The sequence below is a fragment of the Schistocerca gregaria genome, chromosome 1 (genome assembly GCF_023897955.1).
Source record: "Schistocerca gregaria isolate iqSchGreg1 chromosome 1, iqSchGreg1.2, whole genome shotgun sequence".
Classification (NCBI taxonomy): domain Eukaryota; kingdom Metazoa; phylum Arthropoda; class Insecta; order Orthoptera; family Acrididae; genus Schistocerca; species Schistocerca gregaria.
The window spans coordinates 1,058,843,576-1,058,866,812 of NC_064920.1; the positions used below are offsets into that span (position 1 = coordinate 1,058,843,576).

The window sequence follows — 23,237 nt, forward strand, 5'->3', positions numbered from 1 at the left end:
TGGTTGATAACCACAATAAACTGCTGCCCTTCGAGCATATGGCAGGATGCACCACATGTAGGTCACAATTGTATGTCGACTAGCCTCATTGTGCTGGTGAAAGCTTCTGGCTAAAACAAGGCAAGAGGTTGCCAACATTGTTCTGTTTGCTGCTGTAGTACAGTGCTTATCACTGTTAACTATGCATCTATCACCAAAGTCGGGGGGGGGGGGGGGGGGGGGGGGGGCTGAGTGACAGGATGTGCTAACAGTGTAGCTTTGGCGATGGCAGCTTTCACTTAGCAGAAAGCTGCCTCTGCTTTGATAGTCCATAAGATTTCATCCTTCAATTTCAAAGCACCTCTCAACAAATAATTCAATGGAGTTGTCTTCATTCAGGAGAGAGCTCAATTTAACAATTTCTCACCCAATGTCAAAAGCTCACAGACTTTAGCATTATAACCATTTAACCTGTAATAATGTTTAGTTTAATAATTTATTGTGCTTAATATTGCCCATTAGGTAAAGGGTAATTTCAACATTAAGAAACAAGTTTGATGCACAACACTCTATGCAAGTGGATTGTATCTTTGCTTACACAATGTTTGGTTACCTAAGAACTCGTGACCCTTCCAGAAGCTAGTCAGTTGTTTCTTTAAGATGACCCAACAAGCTGAAAACTAGTTTGAAATCAACAAAAATCAGTGGAACAAAAACAGTGAACTTATTACTCAACTAACAGATAATCACTCCCCTTGCTTAAGCAACTTTCCCAATATGGCAATTGTTTTTCTGTAATATACCTTTTCTGAAGAAGGTCAAAGCCTGAAGAAGGAAAAACTTTCTACTCCATTTGACGCTACTCAACAGCAGGTGAAGTGATGACCTTTCAGGGCCTTCGTCCACGAATCAAACACATGGTAATTGCAAAGTGAGAGATTCATACTACATAGAGGGTGATGCAATATATCTAATTAGAAAGACTGTAGGCCATCCTGGTTTGCCTTGTCAGTGCATGGTTATCATGAAGCAAAATTGCAACTTGTAACAACTTGCCAGATCACTTGTTTTTAACAACCCTTAGAAAGTTGTGTGTAGTCCTGACATGAATTCACTCCAAAATCAATAGTCCCTGACTCAACATGACCCTTCCAGCCACAGGAGTTGACTGTGCTTTCACAGCCCTAGGCAGAAATGGACCTTTCCATTACTGACACACACTTTATGTAGCTTGTTGAAAATGGTGATGTCATGTTTGATCTATAGCCATAACACAGTCCAAGAATGCTGTTTCATCCAGGTATCACATCAGATGTAGAAGCTTCTGCATGCAAGCCTTTCTGTTCATTACAAAGGTGTCAAAGTACCTTCACAGAAAAAAATTAAAATATCCAAAGTCATTGCACAGCACTTGACAGCACACGAAATATGTTACTTTACTTTGTCAGCCACTCTGAAATCGGGAACACTACTCTTACACACAGCTACATTTGAAGCATGCTTCCATATACACAGTTTGAATTTGATGATGAATTTCACTTTACGACGGATGTTCTTTGAACAAAAATTGAATAACAGCATGCTGTACTTGCCTGGACATACATATCCAAGACAATTCTGCTGCTAAAAATGGTGACGTCATGTTTCACCTATAGTAACAACACAATCTAAAATGCTATTGCATCCAGATATTCTTGTGTGTGGTGCAGGTATCTCTGGAAATTCACATGTTTGCCACAATAACATCACAGCACCAGCTTGGTTAAAGTGACATCCTGTGGCCAAATGACAATTATTTCTCTTTTACTGGCTTTGTCTATCATTTGAACAATTTGTACCAAAGTTTGTATGTTTCATGAAGAAAAGAGCATATGTGATTACTATAATTCTAAACATGGGTTTCTCTTTAAAAATACAATCAAGAAAACTGGCTTATTTTTGTTCATATTAAAAAGGCTTTTTCTTTGTGACATTTAATTTGAGTGTTGTGTACTGTCTCATACATAAAGATATATATTAATTAAAATAACTTATAAACTAATATTAATGTAGTTGTACCTGCAATGGCTGGAGTCTTGAGACAGAAACGAAGAATTTCAAGGGCATCCCCACCATCACAATCAGAACAAGATGAAACCTCTCCAGAAAGTGCAACAAGTTCTCCACTCATCTTCTCTCCACGAATAAAGTAAATTACATCCTTATCACCAACGTGTTTGACACACATCTTCAGGAGCCACAGAAGCACTGATCTGTGGGACTCAGAAATCTGCCAGATATATCAAATGGTGTATTAGGCAGGACTGTTATTTCCACTTGTAACTAAATGATAGTTATAAAATTTGTGGAGCAATATATAAAGTACTGAAAGAATGTAATTTGAATACTAAATGGAACATAAAAAGTTGAAACAGAGTAACAAAACAAAACAGCCATACAAAATAGTGTCACTTCAAACCTGGTACATGTTAATTGCAGAGACATCCCGCAGAAAACTATCAGCCACATTGTACTCTGGTGTCACACAGGACGTTATTTTTGGATACAATTACATCCACACCTATACTCCACATGCCATCTTAAAGTGAATAGTAAAGGCTACATCTGCTAGCACTACACTTTCACACCTATTCTGTTCATATTGCTAATGGTGAATCATCACAGTCATTTAGTAACATGTATGTGAGAACAAGTAATACATTGCCCGACTTGTCTTGGAATGTATGCTCTAGAATGTTTAACAGGAAATCTCTCCACAATGCACAACACCTCTCCCACAGCATCTATTTGACACTCTTGTGCTAATTAAATGAATCTGTGACAAAACATGCCACCCTTACTTCAACTTTTCCTACCACCTCCATTAATTGTGCCTAATAAGGGTCTCACAATGACAACTATTACTTGAGAACTGAATGATTGAGAGATTTGTAAGCTCGTTCTTACATAGTCTAATTACATTTCCTTAAGATTCTTCCAATGAATCTCACTGTGGCATCTCCTTCTCCTACATCTAGTTTTATGTGGCCATTCCTGTGTGGCATTCGGATGCTTCCATAAATTGAAGTAGTAAAATTTTGCTCTGTTTTAGTGACTTTTTTTTAGTCCCCAAGATCAAGAAAGAGTAAAGTCTGGTCTTAGGCTTAATTTCAAATTCAAACACTATGGTAAGAAAATTAGGAATAAAACATACCTCATACAAACGGTGAATAACTCGATCCTTCATTTCGGTGGAAACATGCATCAATAATGAAAATATTAATTCGACAACAGCTTCAGAGCACCTCGCTTTGTCCTGCAACCAAGCACAGAACGTTTCATCCAAAAGCTTTTGCAGTTCATGTATTTTCTGTTCTTCATTTTGGTCAGCACTCCCCACAGCATTCAGTAAGTCATTACTGCTTAGTGCAGAGTTCACCAAATTTTTCAGGGGTTTAATATATGCAGAAACATAACATTCTTTCAACTCATTAATAAACACAGTTGCCAATTCACAGCTCAAACGACTCAATTCTTTGGTAAATTCGTCAGCATGATCTTCACTGAAAACAGTTAATGATACCTGATCGTCAGTTTCACAAGTTTCATTTTCACTCACTTCATTGTCAATTATTTCTTTAGATGAAAACCTAACTTTTGAAACACTTTTTGGAATCTCAGAAGCGGGACATTTTAACAAAGCACACAAGTCCACAACACGGTCCACCTTCCATTCTGCTGGGGTTTCCTGTGGCTGCATTGAGTCATGCCCTGTAGGTTTCAGTATCTTCATGCACATTTCTGATAGTCCACACCAAAACAAACTTAGCAGTTCAGCGTGCAAAGCAATATGCCTGTTCCTGCTCCAGTGATGAATGAGATTTGAAACTTCTCTGAATAGCATTCCACAGTTAACTGTACGTTCTGTTAAGGCAAGTTCAATGACAGACATTAGCTGCAAAACAAAATCACAAAAAATATCAATTACGACCTACAATTTTCTTAAACACTGACTTAACTGAAATATACTTTAGTGAAATTTGACGGGGATGGAATGAATGACTAGTACTTACCTTCAGAGGATGAAATACTGAGTACCGGTGATATGCACACGTGCCTAAACAGTATATTTAAATGTATTTTAAAGTTAAACAACCTACTCAGTTTTCGTAGCAGTCAGTTACTTTCTCAGGAAGGAAAGAGGGATTTCTTGGGGAGGGTTGGCAAGGAAGAGCAGGTCATTCAGATGTCGTACTCAGAGGGTCCCACTTGCTGCAAGGACGAGGGGAGAAAAGAAGTTCAGTTCAAAGGTGATGGAGGAGAGGATGCAAAATAAGATCAATTAAGACAAAGAGAAATTATAAGAGGGATGAATAGTACAACGAAGAAGAGGAAAAGAGAGGGGAAGAAACCCAAATTGAGAAAAAAGGAGAAAGGAAGAGGGACAGAAATGGCGATAAAAAAATAAAAAGTAATTACTAATGGAATCCTCCAAATGTAAAAAAGGAGTAGTAGGGATACTAGTTTTCTTGAACTCTGACGATGGAAATTTACTATTCAGTACACTGTTCCTGGACTTAACTACACTAACCACAGGTTAAGTTCATTAATCCTTTTGCTACTTGACATGCTCTTTGCATTCCATGGTGATGCAGATTTTATTATGGCTGTACTGCTCGTCAAGTGCTGGTGCTGTGCTGGCCGATACAAAATACTTATCATTCCATTTTTCAAAAACTATTTTTTCACTTCTTACCACCTAATATCTTGTATGTGTGTGTGTGTGTGTGTGTGTGTGTGTGTGTGTGTGTGTGTGTCATCAGTCTTCTGACTGGTTTGATGTGGGCCACCACAAATTCCTCTCCTGTGCCAACCTCTTCATCTCAGAGTAGCTATTGCAACCTATGTCCTCAATTATTTGCTGGATGTATTCCATTCTCTGTCTTGATCTACAGCTTTAGCCCTCTACAGCTCCCTCTAGTACTAAGGAAGTCATTCCCTCATGTCTTAGCAGATGTCCTATCATCCTGTCCCTTCTCCTTGTCAGTGTTTCCACATATTCCTTTCCTGTCACATTCCATGCAGAACCTCAATAGAGAACGGAATTTCTTTTCTTTAGCTGTCATACTTACTGCACTGCATCAAATTATGTAAAATACAGCACGAAATGTTAAAGAGTTTGCAGAGGTAAAAACACATGGCATAAACTTTACATATATTTGATTTTAGCTCACACATTACAGTGAATGAAGTATAGACAAGATATCAGAATTTTATTTAAAACTGAGAGCAGAATGATATTTTGTTTCACTTTAGAGTTATTGGGTTTTATATCTGATGAATGGTCAAGTGTGATGTGCTCAGCTCTGTTGATATGGGCTTGTCATCTGCTATGAAATACTTCTCACCGGTCTTTAAGGAACTGTTTCGTGAAAAAAATTTGTTTTTGCGCATCTTACAGTATGATATCTTCATTCAATAAAAGATTGATTTCCTTTTCGTTATATGCCATACTTACTGTGCTGCATCATATTAAGTAAAATAATATGTGAAATTTTAAAGATTTTTACAGAGTCATTAACACTTTGCATTTTCTTTGTTTGTTGCTGATTTTAGCTTAAACATTTCAGCAAATGAAATGTAGATAAGATATTTAAATTTTATTTAAAACTGAGAGTAGGATATTTCATTTCATTTCTGAATTATTACATTTCATATCCAAAGGACAGTCGCACGCAATGCACCCATTCATGTCCCTGCACATTATATGGTCATAACAATCGTCATATCTCATAAACAATTCAAAATATCGAAATCAGTTTTTTGCAAATGACAGCACACAATGAGGCACATATGTTGCATGATGAATACTCAAAATGTTTCTATTCACTCAGATATTGAAGTAACTCGTTCGCAACAGTGGTGACTCAGGATGCATTCTGACATTCACAGTATTGAAGGAAACCCCAAGTGAGGCACATATAAACGTCCTGAACACGTGGGGAAGTGTGGCATGACATATATACACAACCACACAGTGAAAGGGTTAACATATAGAGGGTGATGAGGGGCGAAGATATATACCACATAGCAAATTCTGATCTCTGGAATTCAGGAAAACTAGTACCGGGGGTAAGACGATGCAAATGCCCTTGTGTGTTGCAGGCTTTCTGCTGTAGGGCATGCTCACCAACTGTGTATTGTGTGTCCCTAGGCAGACAAACTTTAAATATGTCTGTCAGCAATACTTGGAATTTTGCCTCCTTAAAGTTAAGTACTTGGGCATCCTGCCTCCTTGTAATTTTACAATTTATGAGTGATTCTTCCATTTGATGAATTATTTTCTGTGTATAATATGTAAGTCTACCTGCATGGGCATGGGTAATGTCAAAACATATTTAAACATACAGTGTTACTCAGAACTCTGAACACATTTATGCATTGTTGTACAAAATTTCTGTCTACAGTACAATATAACTGATCACAGAACAACAGTAATTTTTTACATCATTAAATTTAGAACTGGGAGACAGTTGTTGGTAAAATTTCTATTCCCATCAATTTCACAAAAATGGACATTCAAACAGTTTCTCTAATGAACACTGGCAGTTCATTAGGTAGCAAATTATTTAAATTCTTCATCGGTACTTGACAGAACATAACAATAATATCAAAAAGGTTATACATTACTGATGCTCTGCAACTAGGGCTCCAACTTAGTTCACCAGATGAGCTGCCAATATTAGTTCCTTACTAATCATTTTATACAAAAATTAGATGTGTCCTTTTTAAAGGAACCTCCCTGGTCTTTACTTTAATCAATTTAGGGATACCACAGAACACCTAGACCTGCATGTCCAAATAAGGAATTGGATTCCTATCCTCTTGATTGTTAGTACAGTGTCTCAAAAACCAGAACTGTGTGTTAGAAGCATTACTGGGCGACAAAGGAAGACAAACAAATATAACAAGCAACAAACTGCAGTGAAAAATGTAATTATAACTGTAATGATAATGAAATGGGTCAAGGAAGTACTTCATTGGATTTCACAAGGCAAGGAAAGACCAAGCCAATGAACTAATGGAAAATGTGTAGATGATAAAAGAAAACATGCAGGTGCAAAATAGATGTGTATAGCTTAAGAGTGGAATGTCTGGAGAAGTCTGCAGAACAATCCTATGTAACAGTGGATGTCAAATTGTTGTTTATGATGTTGTTACCGTTGTAGTTTAATATAGAAAAAAGGACATGCTTTTACATAGAAATTAGTGATAATTTTTGTGCAAGAATATTTCAAACTGATTGATTATCCAAACAAGAATATTGATGACTGGGTATATTTTGGAAAAATGTCATTTAGACACTTTTTATTTTAATTTGAGGTCCTTAATAGTGTTGTTTTAACACAATTTTTATATTGTTCTTTACCTGCTCCCTGTGCAACAATTTGCAAAATTCTATATCATTGTTCTTCATGCTTATCAAGTAGCGGAAACATTCAATATAACATTTGGCAACAGCATGGTTTTCTGAAATGCTCTGCTGTACTGTTTTCTGCTTGAATCTGAAAGAAAGGAAATAAAGGAAATAAAGATTACGTTATATATTACACAGTACAAAAAAAGATAATGAAGGGTTTGGAAGAGGAAAGAGTAATGAGAGAGGGTTAATTGTTGGGATGAGGACTTACAGTAACTGATGAGGTAAAATACTGCTTTTAGTTAATATTACAAGAGTCACTGTTAAGTATTTAATGCATATAATTAAACACAACCATCTATCATGTAAACTTCTTCACAAATATAATGCTGTAAAATTTAGTATAATTTCTATGAACTGATAGTATTCAGGTATTTGTTTGAAACAAAATTTGATTGTGTTTAATAACTGAAATGGATTCAAGGGGTTGGGTTGGGTTGTTTGGGGAAAGAGACTTAGTGTCTATTTTCATTCACTATGCTTCTCATATATTTCTCAAATATCTTCAAGTATTTTGCAATGTGCTACAGAAATAATAGAAATTCTTATCGTACAGCAGAAAAAACAACTACAGGAATCAGTTACAATGGATAAGAGGTTTTTGTGAGAACAGGAAGACAGGATTAATCAACCTACAGGAAGGTAGGAATAATCAAACTATGGAAACTACAGTTTGGAATGTCAACAATATTAGGAAAATGATGATTGCTACGCACCATAAAGATGACATGTTGAGTTGCAGACAGGCACACCAAAATGACTGTTAGACATTTAGCTCTTGGCCTAAGCCTTCTCCAGAAAGAAAAACACACACACACACACACACACACACACACACACACACACACACACACACAAGCAAGTATGCACACATGACTGCTACCTCTGGCAGCTCAGATCGGAGTGCCAACCAATGCATTCCGCTCCAAGCTGCCAAGGATGGCAGTCATATGTGTATGAGGTGTACTTGCTTGTGTGAATGTATGTGTGTTTTCTTTTCTGGAAAGGCTTTAGACAAAAGCTAAATTTGTAACAGCCTTTTTGTTGTGCCTGTCTGCAACTCAAAGTGTCATCCTTACTGGAAGACAGGAATCATCATTTGTGACAGCTGTCTGCCAGATATGACTACCAAATGCTGAAGTAAAATATTATTTGGAGCCTTGGAACAAAAATAATTCACATAGACATGGATATAGGAGCTTAATGTGTAACAAATGTCCCTATGTTATCACATTTTACATAAGCAATTATACTTAATAACAATATGTAACATTGTTTTCTGGTAGATTTTGGAAATGATATAAGATGATCTCAAAATGAGTGAGTGAGAAAGAGGCACAAATGGAAAGTCTTATAAGACGACACTGTGCAAGGGTCACATTGTTGTGAACTTCATTGCAGAGCTGGACAAAAGGGTTTCATACTCTTAAAACTATAGAAAGGTGAGGGTGGTAGTTAACAAAAGACTATTTCTGGGCACATTAGTTTATTTCAAATTAGAAAACAAAGTAAGAAACTTTTACCCTTGCCGCAAACTGGAAAAGAACTGCTCACAAAAGCCACCATCATCTGCATATGTAGAAGCAGGCAGCTTGCTAAGGAAAGGAAGCAGATTTGGGAAAATTGTCACTGCATTTCCATAGCCACCTTCACGCAGCACATTCCATAGTTTTGGAAATACGAGTTTTTCAGTGTCCACTAGTGACCAACAATTCTGCAAGGAAAAAAACAGAACACTAACATGATACAGTAATTTAGACATGACACACATTGTAGTTTGTTGTCAGTTGAATACAGAAAAGTTCTCACTCAATCAGAATTGCTTGTTCAAGTAGGAATATTCAGATAGCTTGTGGAATCAACATTACAAAAAGTAATAATTTGTATTTTGAGTTGATGTATCTAAATCACAACAAGAACCAGTCCCCCCCCTGTGTGACCAAGGTTGCTAAAGCACACCTGTGCGGTGGTGCTTGACCCGAGGGTAAGCCGGTTCAAATCCTGGTGCTGAAAAAAAATTTTCACTATCAGTATTTGGCTGGCAAGGGGGCGAGAAGAGGTACTGGCGTAGAGTTCCTGATCACTAGACTCTGTGCCAACACCATGATTTAAATACCAAACCTCTCCACAGTCTCTCATGAACTGAGCACATGTGACACTGTTGACGGTGACCCATCCGTTTGAAAGGGGGCGTTAAGCTTGGTGGCTCCCTTGGTGCTATTCATGAGGAGTAAGCTATGTCCCGGCACTGGGATTCGCCCTCTTCCTTTTCTCCTCATCATCACCATAATACAACAAAAACCCTACACTACACTACACTACACTACACACACACACACACACACACACACACACACACACACACACACACACACACACAAACCAAATGCATACCTGCAGGGTTACAAATAGCGTGCAATGCAGCATGTTGTAAACAAACAAATGAAAGCCAGGCTCTAATGCTCAGATAATCCAGATTAGAGCTGGGATTTCTAAGATAAAAATCTGAAATAGGAAGGGGATAATTATAAAGTACGAAGAACAGGCAGTGCAGTGAATATCTTTAGAAATAACATCAAAATTACACATATGTGTTATGCTATAAAAGGCATTGTCTGACCAACAGTTTTACCACTGTGTGTAAAAAGCAAAAAGTGGTCTTTTATGGAAAGATAACACTGATGTTGAAATTCCTCCAGCACCTCATTAAACTGTAGAAATAAACATTCGCAATAAGACTATTTTAGATCTGGTACAGACAGAATAACTATTATCAGCCCCATAAACCACTTAAAAAGCCTTCTTCCACACCTTCAAATGTTGCTGATGTGAGCAGGATATCCCCAGAAGACCAGGTCACACAAAATATGATACTCGAGCTGCCCAACTTACAGCAGTCAATAGTAAACATAACTAGCAGTTTTCACATGATACGAGACTCATAATATGCTATCACACAAAAGTTAAATGTACTGTCAATTTAATTATTGCATTAATTCTTGTAGATTAGATACAAACTAAGTAAAAGAAATAAATGAGGTAGTAAACCTGTAAATACATGGATTTGATTATTATATGTTTTATATTGATTTCATAATGCTTACAATGTCATCTTACATATTATTTTTGTACTCTTTTTAAGAACACAATACTGAGGTAAGGAAAGCGCTCATCAACAAATAATTCATGGGTGGCACGTAAACATATTTCACTGAACAATTCTTATTAACTTTCGAGCTACTACTCTTCCTCACAGTATACACTATCTGATCAAAAGTATCCAGACATTTGTTAGTGGAGATTAATATAGGGCGTGTCCATTCTTCACATTTATGATGGATCATTTGAATGTCAGTGTAAGAATGGTAACCCTTTCTTCCTCAAAAACTGAAAGCAGAGAAAATAGTGATGTTGGGTACTGGGGTCTGTAGTGAAGTTAACATTCTAATGCTTTCCAAAAGAGTTTCATTGGATTCAGGTCAGGAATCTGGGCAGGCCAGTCCATTTCAGGAATGATATTGTCCAGAAACTATTGCCTCACAGATGACAGGGTCCATAGTCAGGGTAAAACAATCACTCATTGAAAACAATCACTCATTGTCTCTGGACTGTTTCTACACTGTGTACGCAGTACACAATGCCGTAAAAGGTATTCATATCCTCTCATATTTAGCAGTTTCTTAAGCTCAATAAGGAGATCACACCTTAACCATGAAAAACACCCCCATACCGCGACACCACTTGCTCTCTACTTCACTGTCGGCACTAGATATGATGACAGGTAACATTCTCCAAGCATTCAGCAAACCCAAACCCTTTAGTCATTTTGCCACAGGGTATAATGTGATTCACTACTCAAAATAACTCATTTCCTGTCATTCACTGTCCAGTGGCGTCACTCTATACATCACCTCAAATGTCGCTTGGGATAGCAACAGAAAGGTATGGCTTATAAGGAACTGCTTGACCATTGTAGCCTATTATTTTAAACTCCCTACACATTCATTATGCTATCTGATCTCCTGGTAGCACTTTGGAGCTCAAAAATGATTCTTTCCACAGATTTGTGCAATTTGTTACAATCATATCTCACAACCCTCGACAGTGCCTGTCTGCCAGTACATGAAATCTACCTGGTCTTGGTTTGGCTGTGATTGTTCCTCTATGTTTTTCACTTCTAGTTACATCACAAACAGACACCTTGGGCAGTTTCAGAAAGGCTGAAATGTCCCTAAAGTATTTGTTACTTCGATGACATACAAGTCATGTTCAAAGTCACTGACTTCTCCCGACTGATTCACTCTGCTGTTACTGCTTTTCTACTGATAACTCAATACTCTCCACCTCCTTTTATACTGGCTGGTCCACCTTGTGTGACATTTAGTGGCTAATACCACCTTGTTGGGAAACTTTTTATCAGGTAGTGTATGTAAGCAAACACATACACAACATATGTTTATGCATCACCCGCTAGTGTTTGCAGGTGAGTTGTTTCTTGTTTGCATCCTAAAATTTCCATCGTACTATTTCAAAGAAATTATATTTAACAGGAGACACACTGCCTTGTTACTAAATTTCAGAATTATTTCAAGGGCATGCTGAAAAGTAATGTCTGAATGTTTTATTTTGTTTTCAATAATGGTTGAAGTATAACATGTCATGCATACTACTTGGGCAACTAACCCACTTCACTGATGCAAGTTGCAACTCTTTACTGCTGGAGGATTTGAAATTGTGTGGTGTGTGGCATAGTGGTGGGTAATGAAATTATATTAGTGCATGAGAAACAGTGTGTGAATCAAGTTTTGAATTTGAAGAGTTTTTCCACATGTGGGGCACCTTCTTCTTCAGCATGGTAATGCAAGACCACACACCAATACTGCAACATCTGCGACAATCCCATGCCTCGGGTTCACTCTCATCAATCATCCTCCATATAGTTACGATTTGGTCCCATTCTATTTTCACATGTTTCCAAAACTTTAAGAACACCTTTAAGGACTTCACTTTGATAGTGATGAAGCGGTGCAAGCAGAGATAAGATTGTGGCCTCAATAACAAAGTCAAACATTCTACAGTGACCGTATCAACAAACTGGTCTCTCATTGGGAGAAATGTGTTTATCACAAGAGTGACTATGTTGAAAAATTCACATGTAGCATGTTAATAACTCTGATTTCATTTAAAAAGCTCTAAGAGTTTTCACATAAATTTGGAGGCTTTGCTTTGCAGCATGCCCTCATATTATTTCCCCCCATTATGTTAATCTTTCATGTTCTTTACTTATTTAACCTACTTACTGAGAAATAAACTTACTGAGAAATTCAACTAGATTCACAAAATTATCATCCTCATATAACAATATTCCACTTCATAAAAAACATTGTTGCAGTAGACATTCTAAACGAGAGGTGTATAATTTAAAACTAATGTCTTCTAAAATCCTAAATGCTGTGTAAAAATGCTGACTGTTACTTCATCAAAATTTTGATAAAGTAGAAGTTCTGATGGCAATAATGAAGTAGCAATAATGCTCATTCAAGAATTCTGGGCATTCTGTTATGCCAGCCAATCAATCATTCGGTGCCTTCCATTATTTTACATGACCACTTTTTAACTTGTAAGGCAGAGCATATGGACAATATATCTAAAACATACAGACCTGCACTACTGTAAGGACGTGCAGCGCTGCTTCCCATACCGCGGGTAGTACGACTGGGTCAGTCTCGTCAAGTTTCCCAAACACTGCTACAGTAACTTGGCTGCCGTTGTTTTCCAGAAGGTTTGGTGCTTTCTGGCATACTGCAATAAGTGCAGAAAACCATGCATTCCGTACCTGCAAACACAGTGTTAGCACAGATTGACTAACAAGTATTCATTACAAGCCACAGAGCCCTTTTTTTTATATAAAAAAAATCTGGTTTTAATATGTGCACCATATGCTGCAAAACAAAATTTTATCAGATTTTCACTGATAATTTGGAATGAGGAGAATTATCCAGAAACTAAGGTTTAATAGTCTCCAAAAATGGCACATGCATTTGGAGTGGAGCGCACCCTTGAGGTAGCGGAGAGGGAACAGGGGACAATAATGTGGTGCACTTTCAGTGTTACAATGGTAGTGATCACATCACAGTGCTAGGAGAAACTGGTGGGAGCTTCACGCAATTATCAGATTTCTGCATGCTAAAAAGCAAATTCCAGCAGAGGTCCACTGCCAGCTGCGCCACATTATGACAGACAGAATGGTTAGAGGATGACACAGGCAAATCACTAACATGCACGGTAAAGACTGTAATGGTCAACCACTTGCGGTGCCAGCGGAATTGGTGAAAAATGTGTGACAAGCACGTTCACAGAACCCATCCTTCACAGTTAGGGCTCTCATCAATTCCCCAGATTTTTTACTCACTGCTGCTCAAAACACACAAACTCAAAACCAAACGTATAGTCACAACATTGATAATCTTCAAGATATTAAAAGAAACATGAGAAGTTTCACACTCTTACTGTCACCAGAGATGAAACATGGGTGTTGAATGTTACACCAGAGTAAAAACAAGCATAGTGGTTTACTTGCGAATACCAAATTCAAGCAGTGTAGAAACACTGCCAAAACTCATGTGCACTGGAACTGACAGAGTGTTCTCCTGAACAAGGGTTTCTGGCAAGGGTAGATAAAAAATGCTGGCCAATACGATCAAATAATTTACAAGAAGACACCCAAGTAATGTCTTCAACAACCACCAACATTTCTACAGGTGGTCACCACATCATTTCCAAGGCACAAATTTAACTAGAGAGCACTGTACAATGGAATTTAAGTGCTCAGCAGCTATGGGTATGCTAACCAAGGACCTTAATATGGCTTACTTCACCTTTTCAGATTCAACTAATCCTTGGCCCTCACAAACCTGGTACTGTAAAAATACCTCTGCATGTCACAGGCATGCCAGAACCACCTCTACTCCCTCTACAAGATATTATTACTGTGCAATCCCCACTCCATACATCACATCTCTGAAATTGAATCCCTTGCTCTCCAGCACCTGGAGGAGCATTCCAGATACCACCTCTATAAATTATTCACTCTGTTGAAATCCTACTGCCGCCTCAGGGCACCACTATCCAACCCATATCATACCCACAGTGTTGCTCCTCATCCACCCCTCGTAGCATCTAAACCCCACCTAGTTGACCTTTTCAAGTTGCCACATCCCCCTAAACTCCATACCAACTCTCCACCAAATCCATAGACAAAACATTCCCGTAACACTGTTGTTAACCTTTCTAGCATAACCCACGTCTCCACAGAAGTTTCAGCCCTATGCAAACATCTCACTTTTAGCCCTACAACCACATTTAATCATGCTGGACTTGTCAAGGACCTACTCTCCTTCTCCCGATCCCTGCAATGGAAGCACTTCTTTACTGCCAATCCCGCCCATCAAAACCAAATTAATTCCAAAACTAAACCCTTGCCACTTCCAGTTCATACCAGCATCCACAATCCTCCCCCATCCCACCTAACCACCCGCTAGTCATCTCCCAGGAATTCCTAATCTCTAACGTAGCCTCGCAATCCTTCCCCAGGTACCTTCCTCAAAACACTAACTTTTCAGTAGGAAAAAGAATTGCTGTACACAGCAGTAGAACCTCTCTCCAGAATCCACTCCCCTCCTACTTCTATGACATGCTCCCCAAAGCCCACAAACCCAACAATCCTGGTTGCCCTATTGTGGCTGGTTATTGTGTCCCCACTGAAAGAATTTCGGCTCTCACTAAAAAACACTTCCAACCAACTGCTCGTAATCTAGCCTCTCACATGAAAGACATCAAACACTTTCGTCACCAACTCTCCACCATGAACACCCCTTTACCTCCTGGATCTCTACTTGTCACTGCTGATGCCACATCCTTATACATCAACAATCCTTCAGATTCCAAATCCACTACCTCATTCACCTTATCATAAACCACAACTACTTCTCCTTTGAAGGAAAGTCATACAAACAAATCTGTGGCACAGCCATGAGAACCATGTGGCACCCTCCTATGCCAATCTGTTTATGAGCCACCTAGAGAAGACCTCGCTAGCCTCTGGAAACACCAACCCTTCATCTGGTTCAGTTTCATTGATATCTTCATGATCGGGATTCAGAACCAATACACCCTCTCTTCATTCCTTCACCAACTCAACACCTTCTCTCCCATGCACTTCAGCTTGTCCTCTTCAACCCAGAGTGCCATCTTCCTAGACATTGACGTCATCCTCTCTGATGGCCCCATCTACACCTAAGTCCACATTAAACCCACCAATTACCAACAGTAGCTGCATTTTGACACCTGTCATCCCCTTCACACCAAAAAATCCCTCCCATCTACACCTACATAGATACTCCACAAGCACTGAATGGTGCGTGTCGGAGGGTACCCCATACCACTACTTGTCATTTCCCCTCCTGTTACAGTCGCAAATACAGCAGGGAAAAACTTCTGTCTGCATGCCTCTTTATGATTTCTAATTTCTCATATCTTATCTTCATGGTCCTCAAGCACGGTGTATGTTGGCAGCAGTAGAACCGTTTAGCAGTCAGCTTCAAGTGCCGGTTCTCTAAATTTTCTCAATAGCTTTTCTCAAAAAGAACTTTGCCTTCCCTTCAGGGATTCTCATTTGAGTTACCGAAGCATTTCTGTAACACTTATGTGGTGTTCGAAGCTACCGGTAACAAATCTAGCAGTCTGCCTCTGAACTGCTTTGATGTCTTCCTTCATCTGACCTGGTACAGACACCAAACATTCAAGCAATACTCAAGAATAGGTTGCACCAGCAACCTATGTTTGGTCTTCTTTACTCTTTTCTAAAAGTTTTCACATGCTCATTCTACCTAATATCATTTTACAATGTTATATCCAGATATTTAAAAGACTTGACTGTGTCAAGCAGTACACTAGTAATACTGTATCTGAACATTACAGGTTTTTCTTCCTACTCATCCGTATCAACTCAAATTTTTCTACTTTTAGGGCTAGCTGCCATTCAGTACACCAACTAGAAATTTTGCCTAAATCATTCTGTATCTTCCTACTGTCACTCAACTTCGACACCTTACTGTACAACACAGCATCATCGGCAAGCAACCACCAATACAGCCTGGCCACCCGGGGACGGCATATCTGCAGTGACAAGAACTCCCGTGTTCTGTATGCTAAGTGTCCTCACCAAGGTCTTCACAGACTGGCACTATCCCCCAGACTTAGTTCAAAAACATATCTCCCATGCCTTTTCGCCTCATACCCTCAATCCTCCCACCACTCCCAAGAAACAACCACAAAGGAGTGCCCTCTTTGTCATCCAGTACCACTCTGGACTGGAACAACTGAACCACATCCTCCACCACGGCTTATGCCCTGAAATGAGGGACATCTTACCCGAGATCTTTCCCACCTCTCCTAAAATGATGTTCCAGTTCCCACCCAGCCTCCACAACATCCTAGTCCACCACTATGCCAGCCCCAACCCCCAAACTCTTGGCACAAGTATCATATCCCAGCGAAAGACCCAGGTGCAAGATCTGCCCAACTTACCCACCCAGCACTTCCTTCTCCAGTCCTGTCACAGGTTTATCCTACCCCATCAGGGGCTGGGCTACCTGTGAAAGCAGCTACGTCACTTACCATCTCTGTTGCAATCATTTGTATTTTTATATTGGCCTGACTACCAACCAGCTGTCCACCACAATGAACGGCCACTGCCAAACTGGCCAAGAGCAAAGTAGACCACCCTGTGGCACAACATGCTTTGTTTCAGTGGTTGCTTCACTACCCGAGCCATCTGGATCCTCCCCTTCACCACCACATTTCCTTCTGAACTGCACAGATGGGGGTTATTGTTACAACACTTCCTCTGCTCCTGAAACTGTTCTGGCCTCAACCTACGATAAAATACTGTCCCCACGCCCTCCACCCAACAGTTCCCACCCTCTCTGTCCTATCATCTCCCCCCCCCCCCCAATTCCTGTCTTCCACCCTCTGCCAATGCACTCTCCCATCTTTCCCCACTCCACTCCTTTTTTTTTACCCACAACCTACTGGCACTGTGCCCATTGGTATTCTAGTTCCTGCATGCGCTGCCAGACAGTGTCTGCCTTTACCCCCACCCATACACACTATCCCTTCCCTTCCCCACCACCTAACTGCTGCTTGCTTCCCAGGTGATAGCTGCATCCTGGCCTGAGCTGCCGGAGTTGGCAGTCATGTGCATGAGGTGTGCTTCCTTGTGTGTATGAATGGTGTATGTTTCTCTTTTACTGATGAAGGCTGTGGCTGAAAGCTTTATGTAAGTGTCTTTTAATTGCACCCACCTCCAAATTAACATGTCTTCTTTATGGTAAGTAGCAATCTATCTTTTCCTACATTGTTCTTATGCAGAACGACACCACACAACCACAGATGACCACATCAGAAGTTATCAATAGTTAGTATGAATTATCAGTGAGTGAGCTTGAAGCATTAAATCTCTCTCTTTGTTATTTCATCTGGGAGAGAGCAGGATACCAAACAGAATTTAAGCAAAAACCTCCATTTTTATTTATGAGGTGAAATGTTAATTTAATCTCAACTGCATACTTAATGACATTATTCCAAACAGCTGGAGGTGCACACCAGAATCTCAGTTTGTTGAACTCCATATGATGATGGTGCCAAGCCAATGTTCTACAATAGCAGATTTCCTCAGCTGATGTAAGAGTGTGTGACACTTACACTCTATACCGGAGCAATGAAAATACAAGAATACTGGCATGGGCACTGCTGGCAGCATAGTGCTGTGATGCAAGCTTGTGAGAATCATGTACGTCACCAGTATGCATGGACAAAACGAGGATTTTAACTGTGTGATTTTTATCACTGTGTGTATTTTATCAGCTGGATTTTTATCAAGACAAGTACATGTCGGGAGTGCCTTTTATGCTTTGAGTTCACATAATGTAACATGGCAATTTTATAGCAACTTCCATAAGATCAGTTGATGGCAGCATAAGACTGTTGAAACTGGTCATTCTGGAGTAACAAAACTGTCTACACTGTAATCGTGGCATATGAATGTGTTCACTTTAAACCTTGGTGCCTCAAAAGTATCAATATGTCATCTCCTTTGTGCAGAAAGTAGATAACATTTCAAAAGTATAGGTTTTGATGGCAAGGAAAATTGTATGTTTAATTTGTTCTCATAAAAATGGCAGATTTATGTGACTGGGCTTTTAGGAGAAAGAACTGTTTCTTCCTTGTTTGTTGTCGCCGGTTCATAGTCAGTAGCATAGACAATAAGGCACTACACAAATGAGAAGAGTTTCATGCAAAATAGTGCACACTTGCACAAATGCACAAACGCACACATAGTGAATTTCAATAACTAAACTAGAGAAATTAAACACGGAATGCATGTCAATACATACACTCTGAGGCTGAGCCAGTTGTGACTGTAGAGCTAGGTTATAGAAGAATTTTCTTTTTTAAGCATTATAAATTGACTTGCGGCATTATCAAAACTAAGTATTCAAGATCTTAACCACAGTCACATGTGCAAAGTCCATAATTATGTTAGCCAGCCTTTCAAAAAGAGACACTGAACTACTACTGCGTGATTGTGGTCATTTCTATGAAATATGATGAGAAAAACAAGATTATTGTTTAATGGTGGAAAGGAAGGATCAACAAGGCATCTATAACTCAGTGCCAATATCTTCAAGAAATGAGGGTCAAAACAATGAGGAGACTGTGTCAGTTCTACCACACATCAACACTTTATGGTAACTTGTCTCTCATGAAGGCGAGTACTACACCTACATCCATGTTTTGCAAACCTGTCACTTCATGATTTTAACAGGTTTCAGAATTCAACTTTTCCTTTTACACAATCTTGATGTAGTTGAACCTAGAGACGTGCGTGTTCTCAAGAGAACACAAAGAACACACACAATAGCATCTTTGTTTGTCAGAGTACCTCTTGATGGTGTTCCCATCTGACACCAAAAGTTTTGCAGCTGTATGTCCAAATTAACACCTTTAGTCACAATAAATGTACTTACAAATTTACCAAACCAAATTATTAGTGGTAGCATGACTATGTGAAATGAGACTAGTGTTCAGGTAAGCTAGAAGTAGTGGGAATGGGGAGCATTCTGGGTTGGGAAAATGTGAGATAATCAAAATATCTAACTGTGCAGCATCTGATCGAAATTAAATTAATGCATATAGACAATTAACCAAGTAGTGATACATGCTTCTTAATCTTTTAATTTTCAGTTAGTAATATAAAATTCAATGCAATTATAATTTAAGACTGCACACGAAGTACTGCATACCAGTGGGGCTTTATGTGAAGCCAGCTTCCAGAACCTCTTGGAAGAAATAAGTTTTTTATTGAGATCATTTACAGCCTCAAGATGCTCTGGTGGCATCTTCTGTAGAAATAATGCATATCCTTGTAAGGAGCTCACAAGTACCCTCTGATATTTGGATTCCATATCTTCAGCAGATGATGTCCTGCATAAACATGCATCACATTAATCTCATATCTATTCATACAATACACTGCACTCTCCACAAACAATGTCCTTCTGCAGTTATCGTCTAGTAATGAGATTATTTTTGCACAATATTAACAATAAACACTCCAAAAGGAAGGTAGAAAAACAAAATCAATGAGAGTGTTAGCCAAGGATTCCAAATTAACCACAACACCTCAGTAGGATTACATGACAACATTTATGATACTGTATAAAACTACAACTGGTTCCTATGAACATTAACTCAGGATGAAGTTTAATATGTTCCACTCAGGGTGTAGATGCAGAGAAAAGAATCACTTTTACCCTTTCGCAGGCACATTTTTGTAGCAAGTCAGTGAAGATAATTTTTTGCTGTCCTATTAGAATTGTGATCAGCCACATATATATATATATATATATATATATATATATATATATATATATATATAAACTTCCACATGGGAAAAATATATTAAAAACAAAGATTCCAAGACTTACCAAGCGGGAAAGCGCCGGCAGACAGGCACATGAACAAAACACACAAACACACACACAGAATTACGAGCTTTCGCAACTGGCAGTTGCTTCGTCAGGAAAGAGGGAAGGAGAGGGAAAAATGAAAGGATGTGGGTTTTAAGGGAGAGGGTAAGGAGTCATTCCAATCCCGGGAGCGGAAAGACTTCCCTTAGGGGAAGAAAAGGACAGGTGTACACTCGCGCACACACACACACATATCCATCCGCACATACATAGATGTGTGTGTGTGTGTGTGTGTGTGTGTGCGAGTGTACACCTGTCCTTTTTTTCCCCTAAGGGAAGTCTTTCCGCTCCCGGGATTGGAATGACTCCTTACCCTCTCCCTTAAAACCCACATCCTTTCATTTTTCCCTCTCCTTCCCTCTTCCCGGGATTGGAATGACTCCTTACCCTCTCCCTTAAAACCCACATCCTTTCATTTTTCCCTCTCCTTCCCTCTTTCCTGACGAAGCAACTGCCAGTTATATATATAATAGAAAGAAACTTCCACATGGGAAAAATATGTCTGTGTGTGTGTGTGTGTGTGTGTGTGTGTGTGTGTGTGTGTGTGTGTGTGTGTGCGCGCGCGCGAGTGTACACCTGTCCTTTTTTTCCCCCTAAGGGAAGTCTTTCCGCTCCCGGGATTGGAATGACTCCTTACCCTCTCCCTTAAAACCCACATCCTTTCGTCTTTCTCTCTCCTTCCTGAAGAAGCAACCATCGGTTGCGAAAGCTAGTAATTCTGTGTGTGTGTTTGTGTGTTTTGTTCATTGTGCCTGTCTGCCGGCGCTTTCCCGCTTGGTAAGTCTTGGAATCTTTATATATAATGGAAAGAAACTTCCACATGGGAAAAATATATTAAAAACAAAGATTCCAAGACTTACCAAGTGGGGAAGCCCCATGTGTAAAAAATACAGTGGATACCGGTTCTCCAGCAGGTGTCATAGGCCTTCTCCAAATCAAAAAACATGGCCACAGTCTGGGATTTCCGCAGAAAACCATTCATGACATAGATGGACAAAGTAACAAGATGGTCAACTGCAGAACACTGCGCTCAAAACCCACACTGTGCATTCATCAGTAAATTGCAAGACTCAAGCTACTATACCAGCTGGAAATGAATCATACATTCCATCACCTTGCAAACACAGCTGGTAAGAGAGATGGGGTGGTAGCTAGAAGGAAGGTTTTTGTCCTTACCAGGCTTAGGTATGGGTATGACAATGACTTCACACCAGCATCGGGGAAATAAACCCTCTGGCCAGATGCGGTTGTACGTGTTAAGCAGAAAGTGCATGCCCACAAGACAAAGGTGCTGCAACATCTGAATGTGGGTGGCGACGGGCCCTGGGGCGGAGGATCAGGAGGAACTGGGAGCATGATCCAACTCCCTCATAGTAAAGGCGGCATTGTAGCATTCACAATTCTGAGCTTGAAACGTCAGCAAAAAGGTGTTGAAGATAGCAACAGGATCCACAAGGACATAATCTGCTACTGTCAGGCCAGAAATTGGGAAATAGTACTTGGTCCCAGAGAGCCGTCAGAGGTTGGCACACATGACAGAAGATGGGGTGGAACTGTTAAAAGAACTAGTGAATGAAATCCAGCAAACTTTTTTGCTGCCCTGAAGAACATGATGACACTTTGCAAGCATCTGTTTATTATGAATGCAGTTTGCCACGATAAGATGACAGTTAAAAATGCTTAGAGCATGACTCCGCGTACGAATTGCGTCACGACATGCCTCAGTCCACCAAGGGACTGGGACATGAAATGGTAAAGAGGAAGTGCGAGGAATTTGACATTCTGCAGCAGTAAGGATAACATTTGTGAGATATTCCACCTGGCCATCTCAACAGGGGAAATCTTGTTTTTCGAAGGTCACCAGGCAAGTGTAACGCTGCCAGTCAGCATTAGTAAGCTGACATTTGGGCGTACACGCGGATGGGGTAGAAGTCAGCAACCAGATAGCACACGGGAAATCGTCACTTGAGTAGGTGTAAGAAAGAATGGACCACTCAAGATGATGGGCAAGCTGGGCGGTGCAGGATAGGTCCAAATGGGAATAGGTGTGCAAGGAGTCAGAAAGGAAAGTGAGTGCTCCAGTGTTAAGGTGGAAGAGGTTAGGTTCGTTAAGAAGGTCAGCCAAGAGGGCGCCTCTCTGACAGGTCCTGGGAGAACCCCAAAGAGGATGATGCGCATTACAGTCACTGATTAGCAAAAATGGGGGAGGTAGCTGCCCAATAAGCTGAAGGAAGTCTGCCATGGTGACATCGAATGACAGAGGGACATCAGAGGAAAAAAGTCAGGTGGGAAAGAAAAGGCGGACTGCAACAGCTTGAAGATCGGTAATCAGGGAGATGGTCTGACTATGAATGACATCCTGTCTGAGCAGCATGATACCCCATTGAGATGGAATGCTGACCTCGGGGAAAGGTCAAAACGAATCGATAGGAAATGTGAAAGCTCAAAACAGTTGTGGAAGTCCGCGAAATTTCCATTGGAGGAGAGTCATGATGAGGAAGAGATGTGGGGGTGGCACCTCGGCAACTGCCGAGTGACCGCTGGTGCAGAGTCGCTACTACAGGGCACAGAAGCAGAAGGATCCTGCTCCATGGGGTCCACAGAAGCATCAGCTTGCTTGTGCGGTCAGTCTGTGGACTCTAATGCTAAAAAACAGTTGGCAGTGTGCACCAGCAACACAGAGGCCAGCTGGGCGACACCGTCAAAGA

At 40.0% G+C, this 23,237-nt stretch overlaps 1 protein-coding gene across 1 annotated transcript in view; it reads right to left on the minus strand.

Moving 5' to 3' along the window:
* LOC126281199 (E3 ubiquitin-protein ligase listerin) overlaps positions 1-23,237 on the minus strand; it is a 133,845-nt gene that overhangs the window by 87,130 nt on the left and 23,478 nt on the right. The window contains exons 5-10 of the mRNA XM_049979927.1: positions 19,804-19,984; positions 13,101-13,274; positions 8,962-9,152; positions 7,388-7,523; positions 3,173-3,913; positions 2,038-2,248 (exon numbers count right to left, since the gene is read on the minus strand). Coding sequence (XP_049835884.1) covers positions 2,038-2,248; positions 3,173-3,913; positions 7,388-7,523; positions 8,962-9,152; positions 13,101-13,274; positions 19,804-19,984 — 1,634 coding nt within the window. The remainder of the gene's footprint in view (positions 1-2,037; positions 2,249-3,172; positions 3,914-7,387; positions 7,524-8,961; positions 9,153-13,100; positions 13,275-19,803; positions 19,985-23,237) is intronic.